The 19261-nt window shown below is 42.9% G+C and overlaps 1 protein-coding gene across 1 annotated transcript in view; it reads right to left on the bottom strand.

Moving 5' to 3' along the window:
* kcnh5a (potassium voltage-gated channel, subfamily H (eag-related), member 5a) overlaps nucleotides 1-19261 on the bottom strand; it is an 87488-nt gene that overhangs the window by 9358 nt on the left and 58869 nt on the right. The window contains exons 9-10 of the mRNA XM_084090133.1: nucleotides 18290-18542; nucleotides 15080-15276 (exon numbers count right to left, since the gene is read on the bottom strand). Of these exons, the coding sequence (XP_083946259.1) occupies nucleotides 15080-15276; nucleotides 18290-18542 (450 nt within the window). The remainder of the gene's footprint in view (nucleotides 1-15079; nucleotides 15277-18289; nucleotides 18543-19261) is intronic.

Below are 19261 nucleotides of genomic sequence, written 5' to 3'. Positions count from 1 at the left end.
AGACCTCTCGCAAAGCGGCCGTCCATGACAGCGCCCCAACCAGTGAGGGAGGCATCTGTTGAAACGGTTTTCCGGCAACATGATGCTCCCAGCATTGGTCCCTGGGACAGGAACCAAGGTTTCCTCCATATGACGAGAGAACGAAGGCATCTGCGCGTTACTCTGATCATACGGAACGGATTCCCCTTCGGGGAAAACCCCTTGGCTTTCAACCACCACTGTAGGGGTCTCATGTGTAGCAGGCCAAAAGGTATGACGTTGGACGCTGCTGCCATGTGCCCCAGCAGTATTTGAAACTGCTTCACAGTGAGGTTGTGGCCTAGCTTCACTCTGGAGACCAACGCCTGTATGGAACCCACCCGAGCAGGAGACATTTGTGCCCGCATCGTCGTGGAGTCCCATACTACTCCCAGGAACGTAGTCCTCTGGGAGGGCGTCAACACGCTTTTCTTCGTGTTGAGTCTCAGCCCCAAGCACCCGATATGAGCGAGAACGACATCTCGATGTCGAACTGCCATATCGTACGACTTGGCTAATATTAGCCAGTCGTCTATGTAATTGAGTACGCGAATGCCCTGGAGTCTCAGCGGAGCCAGCGCTGCATCCATGCACTTGGTGAAGGTGCGAGGGGAAAGAGCTAGACCAAAGGGAAGAACCCGATATTGGTACGCTTCGCCCCCGAAAGCGAACCTCAGGAACTTCCTGTGACATGGAAGGATGGAGATATGGAAGTATGCGTCCTTTAGATCTATCGTGACGAACCAGTCCTCGAACTGGATCTGACTCACGATGGCTGGAATTGTGAGCATTTTGAACCTGAATCTCCTCAGAGAACGATTCAAGTGCCTGAGATCTATTATTGGACGCAACCCCCCATCCTTCTTGGGAACTATGAAGTACCGGCTGTAGAACCCGGACTCCCTGTGTGGCAGAGGAACGCGTTCTATGGCCTCTTTTACCAACAGGGATTGAACTTCCTGTTCCATAACCCGAACCTGCTCTGGGCCGACCACAGTCCAGACCACCCCGTTGAACTTCGGGGGAGGGGAGCTGAACTGCAGTCTGTAACCCAGCTCTACAGTACGCAGGGCCCACGCAGATATATTCGGAAGGCATGACCATGCGCCGAGATAATCTACTAAGGGAACCAGCCTCTCGAGGCTGGCCTCGGGTGTCAACCGAGCCTCGTTCCCGACCCCCTGAAGCGGCTGACCGGCAGGAAGTAGTCGAGAATGATTTTCGGTGTGCGTACGCGTTTGCTGCCCAGCCGCAGGTCTTACTTGAGGCGGGTGGAGCGGCGTGTGTGCGCGGGAAATCAGTGTGGCCCGAAGCGTACTGGACGGCGGGTGCACAGCACTGATTCCCCGAGAGCTCCGGGACGGAGGCGACCTCAATCGCTCCAACCCGGGGGGGACAGCTCTCAGCGGTCCAGCCACGCCTAGGACCGCTTGGAGGAAGCCTTCTTCGCCTGAAGGACGGTCCTCAGATCAACCTTAGGCTGGGAGGGCTTACCTCGAGAGCGTCGCCTCCTTTGCCAGACTCCCTCAGGAGGGGCGCGGGTGGCGACACTCTCTTTCTGCACCTGACGGTGCATGGAGCTGGTAGACGGCTGAGACTGCCCTTTTGCAGCAGTCTTCCCCGAAGAGCCAGGGCGGCGAGGGAGGTACTGATGGAAGGCAGCCGACTGCTTTTTCACCTCCTGAAACCTCTCGACTACGGAATTAACCGCGCCGCCGAAGAGGCCAGAAGGCGAAATCGGAGAGTCGAGAAGAAAATGCTTCTCCCTCTCCTTCATCCCTGATAAATTTAACCAGAGATGTCTCTCTACGCATACCAGACCCGCCATAGAGCGGCCGATTGCACGGGCCGTCTCTTTGGTGATGCGGAGAGACAAATCAGTAGCCTTCCTCAGTTCCAAAATATCATCAGGGGAAGGACCCTCGCCTTCATCTAGCTCTTTGAGGAGATCAGCCTGATAGGCCTGCAATACCGCCATGGTATGCAGGCAGCTACCAGCCCGCCCGGCCGCCATAAAAGCTCTGCCCACCAGAGAAGATGTTTCTCGGCATGGCTTGGTGGGCAATACCGGGGCCTTCAGGGAAGATGCGGCCTCGGGAGAAAGATAGCTCGCGAGAGCTTCTTCTACCCGTGGGATCTTCCCATAACCGTGCTCAGCCGTCCCCAGAACATTAGCGAAATCAAGCACTGGGGGATTGGAGAGCCTGGCTGAATAAGGTTTTTCCCACGACTTGCACAACTCATTGTGCAAGTCAGGAAAAAACGGAAGGCCCCGGCGTGGAGGCTGAGCCCGGCGCTTAAAGAACCTCTCATCCAGTTTACTAGATGGCTGGACTACAGGTTCTTCTTGTGGCCAATGAATATTTAATTTGGCCACAGCGCGGGTTAAAACCTCCACCAGCTCTTCTTGAGCGGGTGTATGAAGCGGTGGATGGGGCTCCATAACACCCGCCTCGATGCTCACAGCATCTGACCCCTCAGAGCCAGATAGCTGAAGCATCGGTGCCTCTACCTCGCGGGAAGAAGCCGCATCGCGGGCTTCCACACGAGGCGGGAGAGCGTCAGGATCTTCAGACGAGGACTGGGAAGATGACGAATCAGTCCCATGTCCCGCTGAAAGATCCATCTGCGAACCCCACGATCTGCGGCGCCGTGCTGCCTCGGCAACAGCGGGCCCAGAACCGCGAGGCTCGCGAGCTTGGCCGAGCTGATCAAATATAGCGAGGCGCGAGCGCAATACCCTCAGCGGCAGCTTCTCACACTCGCTACAAGCGGCTCCCTCGAGAGCCGCTCTAGCGTGCTGCGCGCCGAGACAATGCACACACATGTGGTGTGTGTCCGTGCCCGAAATGTAACGTGGACACGGATGCACACACTTCTTAAACTGCTCGCTTGCCATGCTAATAATGCTTGTGAAACTTGGACAAACAACACCAAATAAGACTCACAGAAACACAGAGCGCTTTAGCTGAAGAGCAAAAAGCTAACGTGTGTTTGAACCGGCGTCCCTTTGTATCTTCCGGCTATGCCGTCATCCACTACGTCATGACGCAGCACCAATCAGGATTGGACAGATTTCATTCATGCTTCAGATGCGTTACGCTGGGGGCGTTCCCATAGTGTCGTCACGACGACGACGCAGTGCGAGTTCCCTCGAAGGGGAACAGCAGGAAACTCTGTATATTCATGCAGTTTGAGCATGTCAAAAAATCTATTCCGATTAGAAGCTTGTGACATATAAACACGCACATCAACCCGATCACGTTTAGCGTTCATGTAAACACTACGTTCGGATTCATCAATCAGAATGAATTCAGTCCGATTGAAACAAAAGTTGTGCATGTACATGTAGCCACTGTAGTTGTAGCTGAGGCCTGGAAGAGTTTGGTTTGTGCAGTCGACATGTCAAGATCCACTTTGATCCACGCAAATCCACTTTGCATGAACTTCCAAAGGATGATGACTCGGGGTCTAATTGATACTGTAAAACTGACGTCATTGCAACTGCTCATATCACGGTATATACAAACACTGAAGAAGCATCCAGAGTTGAAATTCAAATATGGTAATGAGTGTTTTGTTTCTGACAAGGACTGTAAGCATTAAACCAATCATAACAGACTGGGCCATCTGACCGAGCAGAGTAGGCTTGTGGAAAAGAGGGTTTAGGACTAGAGAAACCCAATCTTTGAACAAAGTGTTTGCAGACTATTTGAGAAATGAGGTGATGTGCAATGTTTGAGAAACTTTGCGTTTTTGACCTTGGATGTATGTAAACCTATTGTAGGAGACATCCAAAACAAAATGAAGAACCTTCAAAATAGCATAATAGGGGCACTTTAAATGAAACAGATAGAGTTTATAACTATTTAGTCCAAGATTACTAAGATTAAGGAACAAAGTGAGCTTAAGTGATGTTAATAAGCCACTCTCTGTAGGGAGGATTTTTATATTAGTTTTGGTTGCTTTTCTTTAGAAGTATTGTGACATAAAGGGTAGCTAGAGTACTATTAAACAATGTTTGGTATACCTGACACATGCAATACTTTTAAATAAAGCATTTAGCTGAACTATTTAGCAATTGCTCTCAAGAGATGTCCAACTTAAATGGTACAGTTTCTCATTTATATGCCTAAAATGTGAGCACTGGGAATTACTGTAAGAAACTCATAACAGTATTTTATCAAACAGAGCTGAGCGTTTCGATGCTGTTCTCTTCAGTGAGTGTTTATATTAAACGAGCGAGCTCTCCAGGAGGATCTCTCACGTCTGGTGTGGGCGATACAGCGCGGCAGCAGGGTCGACTTTTCTCTCTCTCTTTCTGTCTTTTTGTGTTTGTGTTGTTTGTCACTGAGCAAAACAAAAAGGCTGTTCTTACAGCTGGTACGGTGCACCAAGAGCTCTGAAAAGCCATTCTTATGGCTGGTAAGATCGACCGTGAGAGAGAGACAGCGCAAGACAGGCTGCACACTTCCCTGTCTGTGTCCGCTACGACCGTTCCCCTGCATGCTTCAGCACCAAGGAGAGCAGTCCCCTGAAAGAGCTTACACGGGTGGAGCGCGTCTTTTTAAAGATGTCACTCTACCTATGTGTTTCTGGATGCGGTCGTTACCTGGGATCGTGGGATGGTCACGAAAGCGGCATCGTGTGTCTGGGCATTGCACACGCTGAGGCAGTGTTCGTGGATGAGTCATGTACCCATTGTGGGAAAATGACCATCTCGGAGCTACGGTCGAGGCTCTCGTTCCTGCAAAGGGCGGAGTTCCTGCATCTCTGCCGCGAGATCTGCATCTCTGCCTCAGAGGTTTACTTCAGGCAGTAGTGCGGGTGACCTGAGGATCACGGTGAGCGCTTCCTTCGGGGAACCAACCCCCTAGGAACCCTCATCCCTCCCACGCTCCGCAGCCAGTAGAGCCGCCGACGGAACGTGCTGGACCATCCACGAGGTGTGCACCAGTCGTTTCCTTCGGCGCTCCCCACGATGAACAGATGTCGAGCGCTACATCGGAGGGTGGGTCAGACTTCTCTGAGGATAACGATTAGGCGCCGCTGCCACCTTCGGGTGTGACAGTGGTGCCCGAGTCGGACCTGGAGATGATGGCCATGCTTTCCCGGGCCGCCAACAGGATCGGGCTCGTGTGGAACCCTCCACCGTGTCCCGAGCCCTCGAGGCTGGATGATTGGTTTCCCGGTGCCTTTCTTCCCGGAGGTGCATGAGGAGATCACTGGAGCGTGGACGGCACCTTTCACTGCCAGAAACCGTCCTGATGGCTCCTCCTCCCTCACCACCCTTGATGGCGGGGCGGCTAAGGGTTACACACGCATCCCCCAGGCAGTGGAGCAGGCCGTTGCTATGCAACTGTGCCCTAACTTCACTTGGCGCAGAGAGCCGTGTCTCCCTTCCCAGGCCTGTAAGTACTCGTCGGACTTAACCGGCAAGGCTTACAAGGCCTGTGGGGAAGCCGCCTCTGCCATAAACGCCATGGCGTTGTTGCAGGCTCATCAGGCCAAGGCACTGAAGGACCTGCACAGGAGTGGTCATGATCCCCAAGTTCTCCAAGAACTTCGTGTCGCGACGGACCTCGCGCTTCGTGCGACGAAGGTGACTGCATGGTCAGTGGGTCGTGCAATGTCCACTATGAACGCCATCTCTGGCTCTGGCGAAGAGACCGGCCTCTTCGGTGACTGCTGGGCGAAGTCCTCGGCTGTACAGAAGCAGACAGAGGCGATTAAGCATATCCTGCCTCCACCCAACTGCCCGCAGCTCCTCAGTCTACTCATCACTGAGGGCGTCGTCCTGCGATTACCCTCACTCCCGCGCCGCAACAGCAGCCTCCACCTAAGCGGCGCAGAGGAGCCAGTCGCAGGCAGGCCACCCCGCCTGTCCTGGCCCCCGCCAAGAGGGGCGGCAAAGCCAAAGGTAAGCGGCCCTAGAACGGGCGACCTGGAGATGGATGGGACTGCTCTTCAGGAGATGGTGACCGCACCACTCCCTCCCCCGGAAGAGGGCCGGGTGGAAAATCTTGTGTTCCCTTTTGTTTGTTTTCCGCTGCTGGCGCCGAAATCAGCTGTACCCACATTTTTTTGACAATTTCCATTGTCCATTGCGCTCGTTCCTGTTGCGTGTGCTCAAACTGGCAACCCGTGTGAGCGCCGTCCAGTCTGAGGAGCAGGTGGTGGGAGAAACGACGATCTCCAATATTTTGAATTTGGACTACAGTACCTATTTCGACCACTAGTTGTCATTCTTACAGACTGCACCTTTAAACTTACAAGTATACTTGCAGTATAAAACTACTAGTATTTTATTGAGAAAATACTTCAAAGTGTACTTTCATAAACTAAAAAAGTATTTGTCCAGTAAACTATCAGTATTACTAAGTTCACTTGTAGTAGTTGCAGTACAAACGAAAAACTTAGTTGTAAACTACTTGTGTACTCAAAGTTTATTACTGTTACACTTAAAGTATACTTAAAAGTATGCACTAAAAGTGGGCCAATTTAGTTCCAAATAGTATTGAAACAGTACACTTACAAGTACTACTAGAACATTAATATTAGTATTAACCGTTTTTTGACTAACCTCCGCCCACAGGAATGCTCCCTCAACTCTACCGAAATTTGTTTATGTAGGCTACTTGCGCACTTCTTATAACTTACTGTGTTTACTCAGCTCTTAAGGTGATTTTCTGAAGTAAAACTGACGCTTCATCTTTTGTGTGATGTACAATAAACTTTATTAAACTCATCAGTATATGTTTGATCATCATTCAGACAGCAGACTTGTAGGCTATTAATAAATAATGGATACATACAAGCAGATGACAAATACGTTATAATAACCGTAATTAAACTACTAAACTATACCTTTTCCATCTCTATACAGCACTCTGACTCTGTAGGCATTATTGTCCGACTCGAAATGAACACCGTTACTGAGAGTTTCTGATATTATCATCATTCCGTGAGATGAAATTGTCCTGACAGACTGAGCGCGAGCTCGTGAGGCTCCGCCCCCTGGGTCGTCCAGCAGCAGCTTATTTGCATTTAAAGGGCACACACTAAAACAGCGCGTTTTTCTGTGCCCCAAAAAATGACAATTTAAACATGCTGTAAAAAATGATCTGTTGGGTATTTTGAGCTGAAACTTCACATACGCACTCTGGGGACATCAGAGACTTATTTTACATCTTGTGAAAAGGGGCATAATACGGGACCTTTAATAAATACATTTATTTATTTACACAAATACACAACAAAAGGGGCCCCTTTTCCAAAGAAAATATTCTCATGACTTTGATAAATACATGAAGGGAATGAGATGGCACTTTCATCACTCATGACAAGAGCCACATGTAACATAACATGCCTTGATAGTGACTAAGTGACAGACAGCGGGAACAGTGACAGTTAAACCACCCTGCCTTATCCTTGGGGATGAGGTGGATTATGAGAAAAGGCCTCAAAGTACAAAAATCCATTTCTTTCTTCTCATTCAGGCTGTTGTTTTTTTATGAATACCTCTTCCTTCTCACAGAATATATTGATATGCATGAAGATAAACACTATAAATAGATCTTCCTTCTACAGTTGTTTTGCTACCAATTAGATTTACAATGATAAATTGATGATAAAGCTGTTGTCATGTTGACATCATATTTTTGACAACTAACACAAAAGTAAACCTTTTTGGACTATAATGGAAATTGAAGTAAGGGTGTTATTGATTAAAAATGTAAAAAAATAAAATAAATGAAACATTAATATTAATTCAAAGAATCACTTCAAAAGCCAATGTCCAGAATTTGCAAAAATACAATAAATGAATGAATTAATTAAATGGATTAAATAATAAAATAAATACATACATTTCGGTTCAGTAAGCACTTAAATGTAGTTGAGTGGTATTTGTACTGCACGTTGGAGCGTGAAGGTTAACAATGACAAAGTACAGAGGTTTTTTTTAGTTATAAAATACCGTGCAAACTTTTATATGAGCTTTTTTTTTTTTTTATTAAGCCTGTGTTCTCTTGGGTATTCTGATCCAATAGAAGAAATATGATAAACTGTATACAGTGTGTGTGCCTGTGTGCACATGTACTGTAAGAGTAATTTATATTTCATATGTAGCTAAATTATCCTTAACTGGTTAGGTGTTTATCATTCTATATTGAGCAAGAAACACAACCAGCAATGGAAAATTAATCAAAAAAAATTCAAAAGCACAGCATGATTGCTTACACTTCTTTTTCTGGAGAAGAATTAAAACATTCCCCCTTGTTCTGGTTTGCATTGTGACACGGTTTGAAAAGGTCACGAGTCATATTATACCCAGGTGCAGAGACCTTTTTTTTTTGTATATTAAATGATAATCAACTCACAGGGTTTATTTCTGTGCATGGTTTGAAATTATTCAGATTACTCACATTAGCCCTGCTGATGTGTAGTAACATGAAAGCCTTCCAGTCTCTGTGGTCTTTCATACAGCTGTTCTAGCTTTAGTTTGGTTAGAAACTGTTGTAAATCCACCCAGTAGCAGCTGAAGATAAATCAAGTATCTGTGAACTGGAATGCTAGTCTAGGCAAGTGGTTTAAAGCTGAACCTAATCTGATCACAGACACTGCTCTGCTATACCATGACCAAAATGCAACTATATGGTTACTGGTTTTCATTTCGTTAAAACTTCTAAACAGTCCCACTGAAATGTGAATATGGCAAAAACAGAAAAAGGCAATTTACAGTCACTTAAACTAAACATGATGAAAAAACTTTCCTCAAAACTCCACTGGTCTTGTGTTTCCACCGAAATTACCCGGAACAATTTGTCCCATCAACTTTTTCCCCCCAGACCTGTTGCTGTCTGCATTTCCATCGAGGTCTAAAGTACCATGACATACATAAAGATGATATACAGTAAAAGTCTAATAACCAAAAGATGCATTTGGGATTGTTTGAGCTTATTCCTGTTTGCACTTACAGTATGGAGATCTGTCTAGCTGCAGAAGTATCCTCCAGTTCAATCAAACACAAATTAAGTTTTTAGGCTCACTCAAAATGACAGGAATGTGTGTTAGAGCAGAACTGGAACTAAATTTTGAAAGATGACTGAGCACTTCGGCTTTATGCAAAAAGTCTATGATTGCATATCAGCTGAAAATAAGCCATAGGTTGTAAATAAATAAAGGGGCAAACAAACTAAAAAAACGAGACCTGCAAAGGTACTTGTTTTTATTGTTATTAGTGCTATAGTAGTTATGTTTGGGTGTGAAACAACCTAGTGACAATCACTGTAGGACATTTGAAATGTTAAGAAAATATGCCCATGAGTTTTGAAAGATTCAGATGATTTTCTTCAGTGCAAAGGGGTGTAACGGCAAAAGGCACAGGGAATTGAAACAAAAGAGCACTGAGTCTTCCAACACAGCAAAATCCAACATTGTAGATTAATGGGATCTGGCAAGCATTTACCCTTCCTTCGCAGCCCCCCTCCCATTCAACACTCCTCCGCTTTGCTACTTTAAGTCTAGCGGGATGCTGAAGATCTGCCAGAGATGGGGTCCACTCCACCCCCCATCCCAATGCTGAGGCATCACCAGCCCAGGAACACCCCGCTCAGCATTTTCCAATCACTGCCAGCCAATCAGCAGATTACTGCCCACTATAAAGAGTCAGGACTATGATAGTCCCTCTCAGACAATCACGTCCATTTCTCTGCATTCAGACATTCAAGTGCCTCTTTTCATTCCTGGCAAAAATACAATGGCTACAGAGAGCTGGTGCCATTTTGCAAGTCATAAAATTAGAGTCTCTGTTTGGGGATCAATACCTACCTTGGCCTTTGCTCTCTGAGCCAAAAGGCTGCATTTAATTAATGCATGTCTCTGCCTACAGACCTACCAGCCAAAGTCTAAAGGATCATTTCCGGATCAGCAGATTTAATGACAATCTAGTGGAATAAATCTCAAGACACTAACAAAGAAGAAAATCAGCAAAGAGTTGACTAAAATTAGATTATTCATTCAAATCTTGAGTTCAATATTACCTCTCGACAACATAGAAATAAAACGCATATTACATTTTTTGGTGCAAAATTCACTTGGTCTAATTTAAGAAAAAATGGTGGAAGGACTCTTCCACTGCTATAGGATTCATGTTCGCTATATCAAGTTTCAGATCACCTATGTGCAATCTGTACATGCATGTTGTTTAGGATTATTGAATTTATTTAATGTCTCCACAAAGTTCACAGAACTTAAAATAGACTTTATAGTTTAGGACAAATGCAGCTTGGGTACTTTTTAAGTAATTTTGGTACAGTGAAAAAATACCTTTGAAGTTTAGATCTAACCCAAGTAGTAAGTAATTCTATAAGAGAAGCCTTATGGCCCATTAGAGTTAAATTTTTGTATCAATAATGTCCACAGTGGCTATAAAACATTGTGATCTACTTATTTTGGGTCCTGCCCAGTTTCTAGGAAGCATCTGTACAGATAGATCATACTGCTGATGCTGTGCTCTCTGGCAGAAAGACAGAGCAGCTTTAATTGTTTCTATTCATTATTTACCAAAGAAAAATGGAAAAAATGTGTCTTGCCTCTTTGGGAGACAACTGACCACTTTTCTTCCACAACATCTCTCAAAATGATCTAATACTTGAATGTTCTCTGTTTCACGTTTTTAGATGCCCATGTATGCACACAGACACACAACCATATGTACTGCAATCAGACTGCAGCTTAATAGCAGATTTCCTCATATTTGCCTATTCTACTAGCCTGGAAATCCAGACCTAAATCTGAAAGATTAATGGTCTGGCATCGACTAATGAAAATCGACCAGCTCGAGGGGCGGCACCAAGCATGCATTTGAAAATCTCACTGCACGCAATTGGATAACACTACGACCAATCACAACAAGCCCCATACGCTTAGCCACCAGCGGAGCTAACTGGTAGATTAGACTCTTGCCGTATCCGGTCGGCAAAACAGCAAAAACGCCCTTCAACGATTCGAGCGCCGTCTTCTGTTCCTCTTTTAGATAAAAAGCCAAGTCTAACTCGTTCATTGTAGTGGCCAAAGCCGTTTCAAACAACTGGTGTTCATCCATAGCCATCTTGCAATGTTTACTAATGACTTTGACGTCACAGCGCTGTCGTCATCCGTTTAGCTCGCCTCTGGCCCGCCTATATCAGATAACCCGATGTGATTGGTGCAGCTCGGATACAAGGGCATATTTAATGAGCATCATTACTCGACGGCAAAGTAACTTGCTGAGCAAATCCAACTTGTGCTCCCGCGAGAACTCTGGATTTCCAGGGTACTATTCTACACTAATTGACTTGATTTATTTATTTATTTGAAAAATATCTTACTGACCATAAAGTTTTGAATGGTAGTATACAGTTTACACACACACACACACGTTGTGTTTTCATGTTTTTTGGGGACTTTCCATAGACATAATGTTTTTTATACTATACAAACTGTATATTCTATCCCCTTACACTAACCCTGCCCCTAAACCTCCCATCACAGAAAATTTTCTGCATTTTTACATTTTTAAAAAACATCACTTAGGATGATTTATAAGCTGTTTTCCTCATGATAATGATTTTGGATATTGCCATCTTTGTGGGGACATTTTGTCCCCATAACGTAGGGTTTACCAGTACCACATACACACACACACAAAATTACTGATGCTTCCAAGTTGATCACATGTCCTTAATACAAATTAAACAGAACATCATACATGTCAGCTAGCTATAACATTGACAAATCAGCAGAATTTGCAGCAACAATGTAGAGTATATCACAGAAAACCAAATGTTTACATGGCATAAAAAATGTGAGATCAATGAATGTACAATTCAAACGTCACAGTTTTTGAAAAGGTTTCACTGGGGGACAGATACAAATAGTCACACTGTTCACTGCACCAAACAAATGAACTGTTCTTTGTGTGGACACACTGTTTGCTGATGATTTTTTTGTGAATCTTTCTCTTGTTGCTGAGAGAGCATCTCTCTGCCTGTCCTGTTGGTAATGGAGGGGATGATAAAGTTGCTTCGCCCACCTTATTGGCAGGGGTTTGCAGCTTTCCGAAGGCCTTGTAAATCTTGTTAGGAGGAAAGCGTGGCAGGTGTGGAGGATTCGGTTTCCTCTTTACGTTTGCTGCTGAGATGAATCAGCTTGGGCAAAAAAGACTCTGATCTGACACTAATCAGCAGCCAAAGACAAATAGTTGTGAGCCCAGCGGGTGATGGTGAAGTATTTGTTTGAGATTGGTTTGGATTGTCTGCTGATCTAGCAAAGGGATTGTCTAGTGAACATGTGGCCTCAGAACGGGATAGACACTCTCAGGCATTTACTTTTGAACTGTATGTTATACAAAGCTGTCTGTCAAGATCAAACAAAGGTCATCAGCTCAGCAAAGCTTAATGTGATTACTCTAGCCAACATGAACCAAGATTTACTTTAACAAAAACAAAAAAATAGTTCACAGGAACAGTCTTTACAGGCCAATCGCACCACACATCTAATCCATGAGTGGATGTAGAGCCGTGGAAGACATTTACAAGGCTTTCACTGAGCTTTTTTCCTTCCAATCAGAACCTCTGTGAGTCATTCAGACATTGACCAGTGGAGATAATGAGGGAGTCTGAAGGATAGATGAGAAAGCATTTAAAGAAAGTATGAGAACTTCGGCTGTGAATCTTTAATTTTTATAATTAAAATAGTCCAGTGCAATGACAAATTGATTCTATTTCCACCCACACACACTCTCTATTTTAAACAAAGTTACTTTAACAAAGTTTCCGCCCCTTTCGCCTTCACGCACACCATTAAAGACAGCAAGCGATGACTGGTCGGGAAGCAGTGTGTAGTCTGATATGTTTCTTGTCCACAACACAACAAGAATTGAGGAGTCAAAATTGCCTAATCTGACACAGTGACTTTAGTAACAGACTAAAATATTATGTAGTCTGAACCCGGCATTAGTCTTCTTATTTTAGCAATTCAAATCAATGTTTGACTAACACCAACACAACGTGAACAACATTGGTCATGTTGTGTGTAGGTTGCAGATACAGTATAATGACATTAATTTCATAATATTAGTAGGAGGCCACACCTCTTGTTAATATGCATGATAAATGTGTGTGGTGTGTGTGAGTCAGTGTGTGTGCGTGTATTCCCGATGATTTGACTCATGCTTTATTCAGAGTGTGCGCTGCGGGGGGCCGTTCCTCCTCAGTAAAGCCGGCCCATCAGCAGCTTTACCCAGTCGAATGAGCACAGCGGGGCAATGGGACGGCCTCTGTCACTCCACTGACAAAGAAACCAACGCTCTGCCCTTAAAACACTTCACACTATTTTCACCTCATCCTGGTCAGTATAATTGATGGTTATCTGCTTGCTGTAACCTCTGTGGTAAGCCTAAGTTAGCATATTCAAATAATAATCAACAGTAAAACCCATCAGAAAAATCACAGTATGTAAGACACTATGACAAAATGAATATTGCAACAAGAATTTTTCAAATAAACCATGTCTAATAATGAAAGATGTACGCCGAGCTCCAACTGCATGCAATCAACTACATGCAAAATTCATGAACTCAAATTTACTCAGAGACCTTGAAGAACCATAAACCTTTAAATCAATTAATTAGTGCCCTTAGCAAAGTATCCTCTCATTAGACAGGTCCTCTTTTGCTGTGGCCAGAGGAAATAAATTAATATCGTGGCTCAGTGATTCCTGTCTGTGTCCAAGAAGTCCAGCAGCTCTATGAAAAAATTTACCAATTTAACTCGTTTACTTGGGAGAATGCAAGATCTCCTCCCTCATTATTTAAAGATGACATTAACACACCTAATTTCAGTGCATCGTTTCCTCAATGATAGAGATTAGATATAGCAACAGAGGAAATCTTTGCATCTAAATATAGTTTTACACAATGCTCACTAATTATGTAACTCAATGGCAGTAAAATGCACAGCTGAGGTCTCCTAATTGTGTTGTGAGTGCACAGGGTCTTTCTTTCGTCAAGAGATCCAAAGTTCTCCATGGGCGGTCTGTCAGAGTGAATCATTTATGTATTTAAGGAATGTGAGGTCAGGTCTGAAAGCCACAACAGAGCTCTGAACTAATGCCAACACAGCACACAGCAGGACTGCACACCACACATTCAGGTCAAAGTGCACAAGGATGTGCTTGAGTCTCTGAGACAAATAATCTGATTGATGCGACATGGAAAAAAATATATATATACACACACATACATACATACACATTTCTATATATATACATAAGAAAAACAAAACAAAAGTTTCAAGAGCACTGCAGCAACATTTTCATGAAGCATGTCATCATAATTTTGCCTAAAATTAATGAAAAAATAAAAAAAGACAATCATTTTAAATTGATTTTAAAAGTGAATTTAGGCCTCTAAGCATTATAATGCACAGTATGAAAAATGCATATTCATTTTGAGATTTGCACAAGATCACATCTGCTGTTATAACTATTAAGTGTTTTCAAATATTAACTGTGAGCGTTAGATGACAGCAAAGGTAATCTAAATGTAAAAATTGAGGAAATAAGCATGAACAATCAAATATCCAATGTTGATCAATAGCTACTGATAAACAAAAAAAAAAGATTAAAATAAATAAAACTAATAATGCTGATAACCAAAATGCTATCCATATGCCGCAAATCCCTAGGAATTTTTTATCCAAATATGTTATTCGCAATGATTCATGGGATTGTCGTTCAATTTTTCTGGTTCATTTTGCTTTAAATCAGTTTATCATCATGTAATTCATCGCATAGCTGGTTAATTTTGTTCAGGTTTTTAATGCCCTTATTTTTAAATGCCAATGCAGAAAATGAATGGGGAAAAAAGTCTTCTTGAACCAAGACTGGAGAAAAAGTGAGCGATCATGCTTGCATTCTATTCTCCAAGGCTTTTCAAATATCAGAATGGATTCAGCAAAGTCTATTCCCATTAGAATGTGATATTTGGTCACGACAAGAGCGAGTATGTGGCGCTTACCCGCTTGCGGAGGTTGCAGGTGAGGAAGAGATTTCGGGAGAAGGAGTTGGCGAAGGCTGTGTAGAACTCCAGCACTTTGAGTAAAGCATCCCTCCTGATGACATGCAGGTCACAGTACGTCAGAGCCCTCACATTAGCACAGGCATGTGCCAGTGAGGATTCCTTCCAGAACACGTCACCGAACACATCACCCTTACCTGGGACAGAAGAGAGGAATTATAGTTTTAAATGACACCATTAATAAAGTTGCAGGAAAAAAACATGTGAACCCTTTGGATTTGCTTGGATTTCTGCAATTGGCCATAAAATGATCCCAGTGAATTTAGCAGACATTAGTCTTCAGCATGTTGTTCAGCTGCATTTCTTATTATTGTCGAAGTTAAAAACAGTTGAGCTTCTTAATATGTTTTACTGCAACTGTAATTGTTGATAGTTCTAGCTATGGGCTTGTATTTGAGCTTTTCTTTTTTGTAGCTACTCTGAATCAAACAGACTGACTTGATCTTCCTACAGTAGGACCTAAGTATCTTCTAAGTTCTCACACCACACTCATGAGAGAATCTGTACAAAGTACCCAGTGTTCAGGGCTTTTGATGTGGGGCATCATTAGGAGCCCAGCAGGTTTAGTCTGGTGGGTTCAAGTAAACGCCTTGGGGCTAATTAACTCACAGCACTCGCATCTTATTTCATTTCATAATCATTAAAACAAAAGAGCATCTGATCTGATTCCCCATTAGAGAGAAGAGGCATTAACTTCCCCTCTACGGTGTCTCATAAGGTCTAATGTCATGTCATTTGCTATTACACCGCGTCAGTGAAGGGCACGTCACATTCTTGCGCCAGTGGTACATCAGCAAGACTCGAGAGATAAAGAGATCAAGAAATACTCCAGTCAAAGAGAGCGAGAAATCTCTTACAGTAAATGAGAGTTAAATCAGAGTTCAATACAGCGTTAGTAACTGTCCCTTTGTTGCAGAGACATTTCAGGTGAAAAAATAAAGCTACAATAGAACTAGAAGATGCACAAGGCCAGGATTGTTGTTGCTTTCTCAAATTCAAATAAGACGTTTACGAGCCTAGGCTTCCTCATCTTTTACAAGAGCAGTCTGTATTTGTGCTTAAAAATATGCCTGTTTCTCTGGTCATCGTTATAGCACTGGCTGAACTGAGACTGTGTGAACTATCAGTGAACATCCCTGTGAAACAAAAGACTCAACAATCAATTGATGGAGAATCGGTCCCCACAGTTCCATTACAGCAGGATAAGAAGACGCCGTGGACAGAGTAACAAATGCCACATATAGCACATGGAGTGAACTGTGGGCTTTTATGTTTCTTCAGAGAATGGATGTTAGAGAGTTCACTGTGCAAGACCCTGTGTGAAAACCATATTTTAGGATCCACCGCGTTAGTACTGTGTCCTTTATAAGTTTGTTATTTTTCTGCACTTATCTGAAGCTTGATAGGTTTTTGGAGCGGTGGTATGTGCCCTAGGGAAAACCTGCAGAGCTCTGAAGTATTACAGTACTACAAACTGCCCATTTGTGCAGCATCGGCCTTTCTTGAGCTTAATGAGAATGCTCGGATGTTGTTATGATATCAAAGTATACTATAATAGTATATAGTAGATAATACAAAAATAACAGTGCTTATTACAGCCTTGTTATCAAAATGTGAAGTAAAAAAAATTCTAAATGGTAGTATAAAAAAATATCAGACATATTAACATGAAGAAAACTTAGGCAATGGAATAATAACTAACACAAACGAAACAGTATGCCATGCACAAACAATTCTCGACAATAACTGCATTCATGCCATGTCGTTATTACCGTAGTCTCAAGAGGACAACACATGATGTCATGTTCAGTGCTATTCACGTCCTCAGACTGGGAATTATACGGTTCTATGGCACCAATATCAATGTCTAAATTAATCTGCAGCGGTCAGGTGGTACAGCAGTCACATGCTACAAGTAGGAGCTTCCAGACAGTTCCCATCTTACAAGCTGTAATAACGAGCTCTACAAGGATTGTGAACGCTTTTTACAAGTTGAAATCACGTAATTGCGATAACTGTGACATGGCATAAACGCTCCTAATGACCGTGAGATACAGAGAAACTTAAATACGCAATGTGACGAACTTCATTACGAACAGGTGTGCTTGTTAAAAGAGTATTCATGACAACTGATAGTGGCGGGAAACTAGAACAAAGGAAACTAAAAGTCCTTGAAAATGAAATGAATACTAACTAAACACGACAACTACATTTTACCGACCAACGTACTCTCTTCAAAATAAAAGTTTCAAAAGGGTGTTTTCGCAGTGATGCTATAGAAGAACCTTTGTTTTGCTTGAAGACAAAGGAAGATTTTATCTTTTATCATATTATTTTATAATCTACCAACATTTTTGGGGACAGGGAAACATTTACTTACTGGAGTAGGATTTTTCTCCATTTCTGGTAAGATAGCATAGCAATCATGATGATTATTGTGTTCATTAATTATTGGGTGCAATGGATCGCAGTTGATCCGTGATGCGTATTGACTAGGCCCCACGGTTCGGCACGCATGTGATTCGCGGATTAACTGCTAAATTTAATCATCATAGAGTAAAAATTTTTCATTTGGATGTGTTTTGTCTTGCCAATTTACACATAGACAGAGAGAGAGAGAGAGAGAGAGAGAGAGAGAGAGAGAAAGGCGCGTTTCAGACAGCCCTCGAACACCAAATTGATTCTTCTTTTGCATTTACTTGCGCTTGAACGGACACATACACAAAAATTATGTCAAAATACCCATCTCAGTAATTATTCTCTCGGTTATGTTATAAGTGAACAGTTGAGAAAGAAACCAGATGTGTGTCAGTATATTCGGTCTATGCATTCAGTCTTGAGAGCAGCCTTATATTCCTGCAGTTGTCTGTGTCATTAATGTTAATAAAATAAAATAAAACATCATCATCTACCATGTTTGAGAGAAAAAAAGATAGTGAAGAGAGCAGTCAGGAAGAAAGTGATGACGACAGCTTGTAGGAAAAGTCTGCCGCATAAAGCAGCATCTCCAGGTGCTCCCTTGAGAACCAGACCAAAAAAAGTTATGTGCAAGCCCTTGTGACAACTACCCAAAGTGACGACTAACCCCTGATGTCTCCCTTGAATTTTTTTATTTTTTATTTCCAGAGTGGATAGAATAATTTAGCTTACCTAAAATGGCAATAACCTCATCATCCTGAATAACTTCCAGCGATCCAGACACCACGAAGCAAAGAGTGTCCACACTCTCCCCTGCGTGGAAGATGAGATCTCCTGGAGCGCAGTGTGTGGTCTGGAACTCTACCGCCAAAGAGCGCAGACAGCCGTCACTGGCCAGCCGGAAGGCAGGGTGCTCGTTGAAAACCTGGCGGTTCAGGTGCACACAAATGTCTGCACGCATGTCCTTAGGACAGATGGACAGAACCTAACGAGTAAAGCAAGAAAACCTTGTCTTAATGACACATTCTCTCAAACGTAATACATACTGTGTATTGATTCCAATAAAATACCAAATACAGTCCCTCATTAGTGATATTAAGTGTCTAATTTAGATTTTGGCAACAGCAAAATCACAAAATTTGACATCGTATCAAATAGGGGTTTAGGGAGAATACTAAGACAAATACATCTTATTATCTGTAAATTTATATCTATAACTGTTTGTCTTCATACATTCCATATAAAGTATATATTCGAGTGGATTACACAGTCACTCTAAAATAACTGACAGGACCAATAATAAGGATTCATTAAATATATATATATAATAATATATATATATATTATTATAATTTTTTTTTATTTATTTTTTTGCTGTCATCTGTATAAGTCTGATAAAAATAAGACCTTGCAGCAGTGTAGGATAATTAAAAAAATATAATTTGAATGCACTGACCAGAAATTCGGTGTGTGTAGGTATGAATATGTACAGTATGCGTGTCAGCGTGTGTGGGGTTACAGCATTAATATTATATCATTAAGTGCCCATAAAAAATTTGGCATGTACTGGACGCTTCATAAGCTAATGTTTCCATTATGGGCAGAAGCACATGCATGCAGGTTCAGTGCATGGAAAATATCTAATACACTTCACTTCACCAGAATGCAATTAAAACTTTGCAGAAACCAATTATAATTTGTGCC

The sequence above is a fragment of the Abramis brama genome (genome assembly GCF_963993115.1).
Source record: "Abramis brama genome assembly, chromosome: 18".
NCBI lineage: Eukaryota > Metazoa > Chordata > Actinopteri > Cypriniformes > Leuciscidae > Abramis > Abramis brama.
This window is presented reverse-complemented; position numbering and strand designations above follow the sequence as displayed.